This window comes from Balaenoptera ricei, chromosome 4, assembly GCF_028023285.1.
Source record: "Balaenoptera ricei isolate mBalRic1 chromosome 4, mBalRic1.hap2, whole genome shotgun sequence".
NCBI classification, from domain to species: domain Eukaryota; kingdom Metazoa; phylum Chordata; class Mammalia; order Artiodactyla; family Balaenopteridae; genus Balaenoptera; species Balaenoptera ricei.
The window spans coordinates 77,327,659-77,339,880 of NC_082642.1; the positions used below are offsets into that span (position 1 = coordinate 77,327,659).

At 47.9% G+C, this 12,222-nt stretch overlaps 1 protein-coding gene across 1 annotated transcript in view; it reads right to left on the reverse strand.

The window, feature by feature from the left end:
• Positions 1 to 1,109: 1,109 nt before the first annotated feature.
• Positions 1,110 to 12,222, reverse strand: part of MCF2L2 (MCF.2 cell line derived transforming sequence-like 2) — a 237,771-nt gene continuing 226,658 nt past the window's right edge. The window contains exons 26-29 of the mRNA XM_059920599.1: positions 5,863 to 5,907; positions 2,640 to 2,728; positions 2,158 to 2,264; positions 1,110 to 2,082 (exon numbers count right to left, since the gene is read on the reverse strand). Of these exons, the coding sequence (XP_059776582.1) occupies positions 1,950 to 2,082; positions 2,158 to 2,264; positions 2,640 to 2,728; positions 5,863 to 5,907 (374 nt within the window). The 3' untranslated portion in view covers positions 1,110 to 1,949. The remainder of the gene's footprint in view (positions 2,083 to 2,157; positions 2,265 to 2,639; positions 2,729 to 5,862; positions 5,908 to 12,222) is intronic.

The window sequence follows — 12,222 nt, forward strand, 5'->3', positions numbered from 1 at the left end:
CTTCCATAACCAGCCTCATCATGCCCCTTCCTCTAGCACCAGCTGGCAGCAGGGTTCTGCATCCAGTTCCCAGGCCTGCCTTCAAGTTCCTGGGGGCACCTGGGGAATGCCACCGCCCCCCCCCCCACCAGAGGGCTACCCTCAGCCATATGGGGCCCCCAACCTCTTCCCTTGTTCCCTCTGCCCTTGGGCTGGTAGCTGCTTCTTATAGTTAGAATCTTCATAATATATCATTATCATTATCTTGTTATCTTTTTTTCCCCATTAAAATCTCCAGTAGCTGGATAGCACTTCCTTATAGTAAATCCTTTCTGTTAAAATAACTAGTATAGTGTCTCTCTTGATTGGATCCTGACTGATGAACTAAATAATTGTAATACTAAATAATTCTGAAAATAAACCTGAAAATAAAATAACTAAAAATAGTGAATAGAAAAAAAATTGAATGACAAAGAGAGAACTGAAAAGAAATAACTGAGAATAAGTAACTCTGAAAATAACTCAGAAACTAAATAGCTCAAAATTTCTAAAACTAAAAAACTCAAAATATAATGTTCAAAAATGCAACAACTGAAAATAAAATAATTTAAAACCAAATAACTAAAAAATAAAAAACCCAAATAACAAATGAATGTAAAAATAACACAGAATCTAAAATAAGTGAAAATAAATCACTGTGAATATAAGTAACTCTAAAACCAAATAACTAGGGGAAAAACCCCAAAATAATGACAGGTATTTTATCCTGAAAATAAAGTAATTCAAAAACTTCCAATGAGCTTTTACTATTCAAATAAGTAACTGTAAAAATAAATAATTCAAAAATGCCAATAACTAAAAATAGAATAACCATGAAAATAAATAACTCAGATATTAACAATTGTAAAGACAGATAATTAAAAATGAATAGTTCTAAAGCTAATTTGGAAATATATAACTATTAAAACAAAGTAACTATAAATAACTGAAAATAAATAACTCAAAAACTAAGTAACTTTAAAAATCAAAATAATTATAAACAGGTAACTTTAAAGCTATAAGATTAAATAACTAGAAAACTAAAAACAAATGAAAATTAACTAATGAAACTAAAAATAAATAACCGAAGATAACTGAAACTAAAAACTAACGAGTCTGAACGTAAATATCTCAGAAGTTAACCTGTAACCAACCCTCGCTAAAAGGAAACAATCCTGGAACAAAGTAACACAAGTATCACATGAACATTCCTGTGGGGATTAAGGGAGGCGAACACAGGGCTGCCATGCGAAGTCTGAGCAGCTCTGATCAGAGGTTCTCAACCTAGCTCCCCACTCCCACCCCAGGAGAATTTTGGCAATGTCTGAAGGCATTTTTGATTGTCGTAATTTGGGTGAGTGGGTGGGGGGGGGATGTTACAGGCATCTAGTGGGTAGAGGCCAGAGATGCTCCCAAACATCCTACAAGGCACAAGAAGTACCAACAAAGAAGTATCCAGCCCGCAAAGTCAAAAGTGCCAACATTGAGAAACCCTGCGCTCAGCTCTCCAACACTGGATTATGCTAACCTCCAAAAGGCACGTCTACCGAGCAGCTCGAGGTTCTCCGCGGGGTCCGCAACCAAGCCGGCTGCGCTCGTGCAGGCGCGCCTCTAACGGCGCAAGGTTCTCCACGGGCTCTGCGCCAAGTCCCTGCGCAGGAGTGCCTCAGCACCTGCAGGTTCTCCACGGGGTCTGCGCCGAGTCCCTGCGCGAGCGGGGCTGCACCGGGAGGGGTGGGCTCTGCGGGCGGACAGGGACCGCTCCTTAGGCTCCGGCAAGATGGTCCTGTTGCCCCCGGGCAGGGCAGCGGATCCCCAGGCTCCAGGGCCCCTTTGCTGCTTCTGCTTAAGGGCGGGCCGGCCTCCGCATCCACAGCAGCGGCTCCCGGGAACGCAGGCGGCCGGGGCGGCTGGGTTGTCTGCAACGAGTATCAGTTCTCTGCAGAGGGCGGCCTCAGGCCCCCTTCCCGCGCCCGCACTGCCTCTACTCGAAAACCGGTCTCCCCACTGGGGACGAGCAAGCCAGCGGACATCCCAGGGCTCTCCTCAGTTTTGTTTGTGGCCCTGAAATTCCAAGAAGAAAGTCAGAGGAGCAATGGCTAACAAGTTCGCTTACTTTTCTTTCCGCTTCACACTCACGTGTCCTCCTCTTCGCCGCCCTCTTTCTCTCCCTGGATGCTTTCTTCCGTTTCCTGAACAGACTTGGAGGTTTCATAACTGTCGTCCAACTGGCAAAGCCCCGAGAGCTGGAAGGGAAGGGACAGGGGTGTAATGCTGCGGTTGGGTTGGGGGGCGGGTCCGGTCCACACGGCGATCCCCGCTGGCAGGGCGGGGCCACCCCAGCTTTCCTATGGGGCCACTCAGGTCCTCGGCAAGAGACCCTAATTTTGGCCAGAAACCAGGGGAACGCTAAGGAGCCGGGGATGTGGGGCCTGCTGGGCTGGAGGTCTGAGCCGCTTTGCAGATCCAGTGACCTCAGCTTCCCGGATTAGGCCGAGTCCTTAATGGGTGAGAATCATGTAAAGGAGGCAGAGGGAAGGAGGAGAGGAAGAGGGGGCAGGAGAAGCTGATGAACAGGAATGAGGGAAAATATGAAAGAGGTAAGAAGGAAAGAAATTTACACTCAGAGCACTGCTCTCCTTTTCCGTATCTTCTGGACCTTCACAATTGTCAAAGTTTTCCATGGAGATAAACTCCCTGCTGGAGCAACCTTGGGGAAAGAAAAGGAAGAATTTGGCCGGCCGTGGGGGAGAGGGCGTGGGAGGACAGGCCACGCAGCCTATGGCAGGACGGAATGGGCAGCACCGGTCTCCAGGAGCCCATTCTCGCCATCTCTCCCTCCTCTCCTGGGACTGCACTGCTTCACCTGGGCCGGGAGGAGGGGGCCTGTGATCTCCGGGTTCCCTTTTCCAGCTCAAAATTCTGTAACTGTGAGAAGACATGTCCACGTGGTGTTCACAGTCCTACCTCCTTGTCCTCCAAGAAAACGGTCATTGTCTTTTTGTGCTTGACGACCTTCCTGCCTTCCCTCCTTCCCGCCCTCCTTTCTTCCTTATGTCCTTCTCTCCCCTGATTACTGCCCATTTCCCATTTCCTTGGCAGCCTCTGCCAGAAGTCACTGCTCTCCGCGTGGGAAAATCAGAGGGACAGAAAGTACATCCTGCCTCTCTCGCCAATGAATGATTAACTTACCAATTAGCCACACCACTGTGCACCTGTTCTGTGCCAGGGCTGTTAAAGACACTGGGGAGGAACAGCAAATCCCACCAAATACTGAGCCTGCTGTATGTCTGCTGGGATGTCAGGCATTTGTCAAAAGTTAAGCCTCACACAACTGTAAGGACCTTAGCCCCATTTTACAGACGAGAAACTGAACTGAGAGAAAAATCACCCGGCTAAGTTCCCTTCTCCTGTAAACACTGCAGTTGAAATCTACACATTTCTACTTTTTTTTTTGTTTTGGTGCCGTGCCAACAAGCTTGTGGGATCTTAGTTCCCCGACCAGAGATTGAACCCAGAGATTGAACCCAGGCCCTCGCAGTGAGAGCGCGGAGTCCTAACCACTGGACCGCCGGGGAATTCCCTACACATTCCTACTCTAAAGACAGGATCTCTGTCCCCAGAATGCTCCCAAGTCAGCTTAGGGAGACGAGCATCTGCAGAAAGATCTTGATCTGAGGGAGCCCCAGGTTGAGCGTCAGCTGAGTCCAATCCATCCCGCAGGAATCTGAGCGCAGGAGAGAGTTTCAGTTCCGGTGAGACTGCAGGGGGAGGGGCCTTGTGGGCAGAGGACGGGCGCAGGAGCGGAGCGGAGCGGAAGGAGCCTGCAGTTGCGGTGGGGGGGGCATAGTATCTCCGGGAGCAGGCAGCCCGCAAGAGGGAGCTCCCGACCTGCCGCCCAGAGGCTCCCGCCAAGCTGCGTTCGGGGCCCGGGGTCCTCCCGGAGCAGGGCAGGGAGGGCTGTGCGAGCACGACGGGGAGCAGCCGGGCGGCCGCTTCCTGGAGGCCTCCGGAGACCCCGCCGGACGACGCAGGGGCGAAGCCTGGTTTAATTCCTGCTCCTGGGACGTGGTGGGGTGAGCGGAGGGAGCGTGGAGGAGAAAGTGGCCCTGGGAGGCGCCCCCCACCGCCCTCCTCCAGATGTGACCGCGGGGCATCTGCAGTAACCCCCAGAGACGCCTCTTTAGGGCGGTCATCCAGCGTGGGTCCCCTTAGACCAGGAGCAGACAGTGAGGACGGAGGGATGGCGGTCTTGCTGGAAGGCTCTTAGGGAGGAACAGAGCAGGAGCAGTTGCGCCCTTGACCACCCCCTGCGTGAATAGAAGAGCTGCGTCTCCAGGGGCCGTGGCCTCAGTGCCCCAGGCAATGCCGGGTGCCAGGGACCCCAGAGCCGCCCGCTGGGAGGAGCCCGGGGTGGTAGTGGGGCGGGTGGCAACGTGGGAACTGAAAGACGTGAGGACGAGTTCCAGCCATTCCTCGAGGTAAGTGAAATGATGACCTGGTGCCGGGGCTGCTTTCCCCTCTCTCCTGTGGACCCTGCAGGATGGGGAGGGTGAGGGCCTTCAGCCAGGCACAGGGCTGGCACAGAGGGGCCCTCACACACTTGGCCACACGTTGACTGCATTATTTCAGGGTCAGCCAGGCTATCATCCCCTGCCTCCAGGTAAGGATCTGCCTGAGCTGGAAAGAGGACCAATCCTCTGAGCACAGTCAAGACCCAGATGCCACCTCCCTGCTGGGGACCGGCAGTGCACATGGGCTCCTCGGCTCCTGCTACCACAGGTGAGGGTGGGGGCCGCCTGGGGCCCACAGGCCTCCAGTTTAGTCTAGGGCAGAGTTTTCCATACTCCTTAGAGTGTGACCCAGGGAGGGGCAAATTTTACATCCCAACGCAGTGTACACACAGAAATACATTCACAAAATTAAAACCAACGTTTGTGGAACCATATTGCTCTTACAATGTGTGATGTCCTCATCTATTCTGTTCTGTCCTTTCTAGTCTATTCGTTTGTTCTGTTCTGTTCTTTTATTCTGTTCTATTCTATTCTGGAGACAGAGGAGGAGAGGGGCTGTGGGAGGCGGTGGGGTCACCCACAGTCTCCTCACAGGACCCTTCGAGGGAGAGTTTCTTCCGAGGAGAACTGCATCTGCCCTGGGTGGGCCCTCATGTGTCTCCCCCATGGGCCCCGGGCTCTTGGCAGCAGAGACAACACCCTATTCACCCAGTATCCCTCATGGCTCCTGGAAGAAACCCAGACTTCTTAGAACCCGCAAGCCTTGGAGAATGTCCCTCAGTCAAAGCCCCCCAGTTGTGCAGGGGAGGAAAGTGCAGCTCACGGCAGTCTTTTGCTGTATCTTTGTCATTTCCGTATTTAATCCCTGCCTCCTGGATTCACTGGCCATGGGCTCTGTGGTACTAAAAGTCTTAGGTACTAAGTCTTCGGTTTTATGGAGGTGGCAGCACTGAGGGGACCCCAGATTCAGCGTCTGGCAGGTCACAGGCACCTGAGTGAATGAATGAGAGGCCCATTGCCTGGGGTAGGAGCAGGGGCTTTGGAGTCAGTCAGACCTGAGTGCAGTTTTGACTTTGCCTCTCGCTCACTGGCTGTGTGATCTTGGGTAAGCCACTTAACCTCTCTGAGCAACAGTTTCCTTGTTTCTAAAACGGGGATAATAATACCTATTTTGCAGTGTTGATGTAATGACTAGCAAAAATCCTTGTAAAGTAAAATGGAATTTAATAAATAACATGCATTATTATTATTGTTAATAGTAATTATGATAATACTAAAGAGAAGGTCTCAGAACTGCTCTGGGCACTCCAAGTGTGCTATTATTACTCACATTTTGGGGATATTTGTCTGCCATTTTCTTCATCCTCATAAACATCTGGGGGAGGAAACATTATAAAGTTAAAAAATGACTTTAATGGGAAGCAGAGTGCACACACGCACATGCACACACACACACACAGCAGAAAAGCCAAACTGTACAGACCCTTGACAAATAGTTAATTTGATTACAGCAAAATTTCAAGTTATAGTTGCGTTCTTGGAAAATGAGCAGAATGACCCTGGTACCAGCCCAGGTCCAGCAGTGTGTTCGGAAGGTATACCCTGAGTCTCTGGGGCACTCCCAGTCCATGTAGAGAATAAGCGTAAAGAGTGTTGGTGGAGAAGGACAGGAAGAATAGGAAAGGTGGGCCATGAAAATTCATGCTGATAAGGACAGGGTGCATTCTCTTTTCCCTCAGTGGATGATCTTCATAGCACACACCACATAAATCCTAAAATATTTAGGGAATTTAGTTTTAGCACCTAGTGTTTAAAATCCTGATTTTTTTTGCTTAAAAAATTAAATTTAGGGGCTTCCCTGGTGCCGCAGTGGTTAAGAATCCGCCTGCCAATGCAGGGGACATGGGTTCTAGCCCTGGTCCGGGAAGATCCCACATGCCATGGAACAACTAAGCCTGTGCGCCACAACTATTGAGCCTGCACTCTAGAGCCCACGAGCCACAACTACTGAGCCCACGAGCCACAACTACTGAAGCCCATGCACGTAGAGCCTATGCTCCGCAACAAGAGAAGCCTCCGCAACGAGAAGTCACCACAACTAGAGAAAGCCTGCGTGCAGCAACGAAGACCCAATGCAGCCAAAAATTAATTAATTAATTAAAAAATGAAATTTATTAACAAGTGAGCCCATTAGCGAGTTTAAACTATCCTCTTCAGAATACATGTTTCTGGTAAACTATAGACTTTGAAGAGAAAATTGTGGATTTTCCCTTGCTGTCCACTAGGTGGAACAAAGGGACAACTGTAGATCCTGCTAGTTCAGAGACAGCTCTTAGCCCATAGATTTCAAAGGGGCAAACTATTTCTATTTTCTTTCAAACTAGAGTTTCCTTTGTTCCTCTTTTCCTTTAAAAGAACTATCTCTATTATATGAACTAAAGCATCATTTTCACCTGGGGTTGGGGGAATGGAGAAGTAATGTGTTAAGCCCCTGGGGCTTTCCTTCCCTTCCCTGGAGGAACAGACATGGGTAACTAGTTGCTATTTAATATGCTAACAGCAATCTAGGCACCAGCCTAAGAACTTCATCGAATTCTCACAGCAAGACTATACAGTATTGCTTCCATTTTGTAAAATAATTGATGAAAAGAATTTAAGCACAAAGAAGTTAAGTAATTCATCCAGAGAGATGGAGCTGAAGTCTGTAAGCCCTCAGCGCTTGGGCCCTTAACTGTGTGCTATGCTGCTGAGCTCTTTCTCTGCCTTCTAGGAGTCAGCCGGTGGGCTCATGTTCTGCCTAATTCATCCCAGTAGCTCTCCAGAGCTCACAACAGGTGAGATCTCCAGGATGCTTCCACAGGTACTAGGCTGGATTAGGATCTTTTGCTTGGTGCCCCAGAGTGTAAACTTGGATGTCTAGGCTGGTCTATATTTGAAGTGTCCATTTCCTTTGCATACTTGTCTCTGGCCAAGAGGAAAGGAATCACTCCTAAACATTCAATTACTTGCTTTCAGATTCCACATATTCTCACAGCACTTTTTTTTTTTTAGTGAATTTTTTGTTGTCAAAGTCCCTGCCAGCTTCTAGAGCAGTCCGAGCTTGCCATCTTAGACTTTCAGGGCTGCTAGGAGCTGGGGTCAAAGAAACTTCACAGTTGGGAAACTATCACCTAGCTCAGCAACCAATTGCCCTCTGATGTGTCTAGTTGGGTTTAGCCAAAGCCTTGCCCATTTCATCAGAGATTTAATGAGAATTTTTCCATAAGACTAAAATATAAAGCCCCCCAGGCAAAGGAAACAGTTGTCACGCTTGAGGAAGTCATTGATCCTGATCATCCTGAGGTGGTCAGGCTGCTACCTAATAGAGGCAGAGAAGAACGCATCTGGTGATCCATTGGGACATCTCCCAGTACTCCTCTGCCCCGCTGTAACTGTAAATGGGCAAGCAAAAGAACAATAGCTAGACAAGAGTCTGGGACACCCACTATGCATGCCACCAGCAGAAGTGCCAGATGAGGGGGAAGGGGATATAGAATGAGTGGGAGGGAGATGATGACTTAAAGGTACAACCTAAGTGCAACTGCAGCAGCAGGTGGCAGACATAGATTTAAGTTAAGTAGGACACTTACTATGTCCACTGGTGGAAATGTCCCCCTTGGGAACTAAGACCTCCAGACCCACTGAGGCTGAAGTTGCAGGAATGGGAGGACAGATTCCCCATGTGGGTCACTAGTAGTGTGATAATGAATAAGGTCACAACTCATTCAACCTTTTGGCTCCCAGATTCATATTTTCTGCTTACTGGGGTCCTGGTGCCATAAAGTGGCCATTGGTTTAAGGTATATACTGCATCCTAAGGTTAGCACCCCAACCCCTCAGTCTCAGGTCCAAACTGCTGCTCACCCTTGCCTTCAAGAGGCTATTCCATGGCTCTATCAGGTCGGCAGCTTCTGAATATGTGGTAGGACCAGTGGGTTGGTCCTGTAGTCACATGCCCATGGCTGTTCCTCTTTTGCCACAGAGTGAGTCCCCCAATCAAAACAATGTTCTATCCTTGGACAGTGTTGCAGACTGAGGCACTGAAGGCAGGAAAGGCCCATGTGTCAATCCCGTTCAGGGTGAATCACTGTACTTTCCAGCTTGGAGGATCTGATGAAATCAACTGTTCTCCTCAAGGAATAGTATCCAGCTGAGGGCTCGGCATGGATCTCTGTGCTGGCAGGTTGGACAGTCAACAGTGGCAGTAGCTAGATTGGTCTTGACGACAGGGAGCCCACGCTGCTAGGCCCATGCACAGCCTCCCATTCTGCTGCCAAAGCTTCTCCATTTATGAGCCCATTGTGCACGTACTGGGTTGCCAAGGATGAAGCTGGCTGACACCTCCTGGCCAAGTCATCTAGTCAGCTTGGTTCTTTGGTAACTTCTCTGCAATGGATGTTCTCTAGGGGGGCATTACAGTGTGGCACAAAGATCCTTACATTTTGAGCTCATGTCCGTAGGTCTATGTGCCTCTTCCCCAGTCAGATTACGTTGTAATTTGATGCTGGTTATTGTTCTAGAAGGGGATTGGGAAGGGGGTGGGGATGTATCCTGAGGAGGGCAAGCATTGTCTTGTACAGTAAGTCCCCTACATACGAACGAGTTTCGTTCTGAGAGTGTGTTCTTCAGTCCAATTTGTTCGTAAGTCCAACAAAGTTAGCCTAGGTACCCAACTAACACAATTGGCTATACAAGTACTGTACTGTAATAGGTTTATAATACTTTTCACACAAATAATACATAAAAAACAAACAAAAAATAAAGAAAACAATTTTAATCTTACGGTACAGTACCTTGAAAAGTACAGTAGTACAGTACAACAGCTGGCATACAGGGGCTGGCATCGAGTGAACAGGCAAGAAGAGTTACTGACTGGAGGAGGGAGAAGAGGTGGGAGATGGTAGAGGTGAAGGATCATCAGCAATAGGAGACGGAGGGCAAGCTGCAAGTTCACGCACGCCTGATGTTGATGGCACAGGTTCTGGTTCCTTGCTGGATTCAATTCCATCTACCCTCTTGAAAAAATGGTCCAGTGATATCTGGGTAGTAGCTCTATTTTTCTCATCATAGGTGACACGGTAGCACTGGATTGCATTCTGAATGGCTGCTGCAACCTTTGTGTTCCATTCTACATTCGGGCCCTGTGCCTCAAAAACTAACAGTGCCTCCTCAGACAAAGAAAATCTTGCCATTTCCTGCGTCGTGAATCTCTTCGGTTCTTCGGTTACTTCTTCCTCTTGTCGCTCCACTCTCTCAATTATTTTCACTTTTGTTTCCATTGTTACCGCTTGGCACTTCTTAGCAGTACCAACTACATCACTGCTGCTTTTACACTTGCTTCCAGACATCCTGGGCTTGAAATAAAGATACTGTACTACTGTACTCTATACAGTACTGTACAGTAAAGTACACAAAAGCACAACCACTTGTAGAGGATGTACGCACGTGACAATGTACGCCAGACACATGAACTAACTTACGTGATTGGACACGCAAACGCACTTTCGCATCTTTGAAAGTTTGCAACTTGACTGTTTGTATGTAGGGGACTTACTGTATGTCTCATCTGAGACTTCTGCATAATCTTGCGGGGAGGAGAAGGGCCAATCTTTCAACAAGGGGGAGTGGGCCACTTCTGCCAGCCCAGGGGAACAAGGGCATGTACCCAGATATCCTCCAGTTTTAGGGTCCTATATCTTCCCTATCAGGGCCTGACTTGCCTGCTTCATCTATTGGCACTAGGGGCCCAAAATAATAAGGCAGCAGACTTGCCTAGGCTGAGAATTCATCCTTTTCTCAAGTACTGCCCTCTGCTGTAGGCGATGAGGGGCTGAACACTGGAAAGGAGGCCCTCTGATTCTCACACTGTGCTTTAAATTGGCGATTAATCTGAGGCTGTCACTTTCTTCACTCTCTTCAGTGCATCAGTGGTGCTTAGCAATAACCACCCAGTTCCATGTTCCTGATAGTTAATACTTTCCCTAAACCTCTCAAATGCTAGAGACATTGCACGAGCTGGTGCATCCCTGTCTGCCTGTATCTGATCCCAGGTCACCACCAGGGAAGGTCTTCGCAATTGAACTGCTACATAGGCCAGGGACCAGCACTTCCAACATTCCACCTACCACTAGCAATGGGGTCCTCATTGCCATTTGGCCAGCAAGTGACCCAACACCAGAATCCCATCCTTTCTAGGACCTCTCCGGGTACTAACTGTCTTAGGTCAGGTTTCCCAGAAGCAGACTGTACAAGCGAGTTAAGGAGTAAGGGCTTTCAGCTGAAATGTGTAAGGCAATGAGGGCAGAAGACAGAGCAAGGAAGAAGCCAGATGCAGACGAGGGTTCAGCCAAGGTCCAGCATCTGCCTGATCCCCTGAGAAATGCTGGAATATGGATGGCACCACAAGTGTCCCATCTTGAGGCAGAAGGGCTGGCTTTTGTACCAGCCAGCCAAGCTGCCCTTGAGGGAGGCCATAAGCTCTTAGGCATTTCTTGGCTGGATGACTCTGGTCAGCTGAAGATCAAAACTGACTGATAAAAAGGATGTGGATGAGGTCTCAACAGCCTCTACTATACTACCATGTGTGGGGTTTTTATTTATTTATTTTATTTTTAAATTTAATTTTATTTTTTAAACATCTTTACTGGAGTATAATTGCTTTACAATGTTGTGTTAATTTCTGCTGTATAACAAAGTGAATCAGCTATACATATACATATATCCCCATACCCCCTCCCTCTTGCATCTCCCTCCCACCCTCCCTATCCCACCCCTCTAGGTGGTCACAAAGCACCGAGCTGATCTCCCTGTGCTGTGCAGCTGCTTCCCACTAGCTATCTATTCTACATTTGGTAGTGTATATATGTCCATGCCACTCTCTCACTTCATCCAGCTTCCCCTTCCCCCTCCCCGTGTCCTCAAGTCCATACTCTATGTCTGCGTCTTTATTCCTGTCCTGCCCCTAGGTTCATCAGAACCATTTTTTTTTTTTAGATTCCATATATATGTGTTAGCATACGGTATTTGTTTTTCTCTTTCTGACTTACTTCACTCTGTATGACAGATTCTATGTCCAACCACCTCACTACAAATAACTCAATTTCGTTTCTTTTTATGGCTGAGTAATATTCCATTGTATATATGTGCCACATCTTCTTTATCCATTCATCTGTCGATGGACACTTAGGGTGCTTCCATGTCCTGGCTATTGTAAATAGTGCTGCAATGAACATTGTGGTACATGACTCTTTTTGAATTATGGTTTTCTCAGGGTATATGCCCAGTAGTGAGATTGCTGAGTCATATGGTAGTTCTATTTTTAGTTTTTTTTTTTTCTTTCTATTTTTAGTTTTTTAAGGGACCTCCATACTGTTCTCCACAGTGGCTGTATCAGTTTACATTCCCACCAACAGTGCAAGAGGGTTCCCTTTTCTCCACACCCTCTCCAGCATTTACTGTTTGTAGATTTTTTGACGATGGCCATTCTGACCGGTGTGAGGTGATACCTCATTGTAGTTTTGATTTGCATTTCTCTAATGATTAATGATATTGTACGGGTTTTGATAGATACATAATGTCATGCATCCACCATTATATCATACAGAATAGTTTCACTACCCTAAAAATCTCCTGTGCTCCACCTACTCATTTC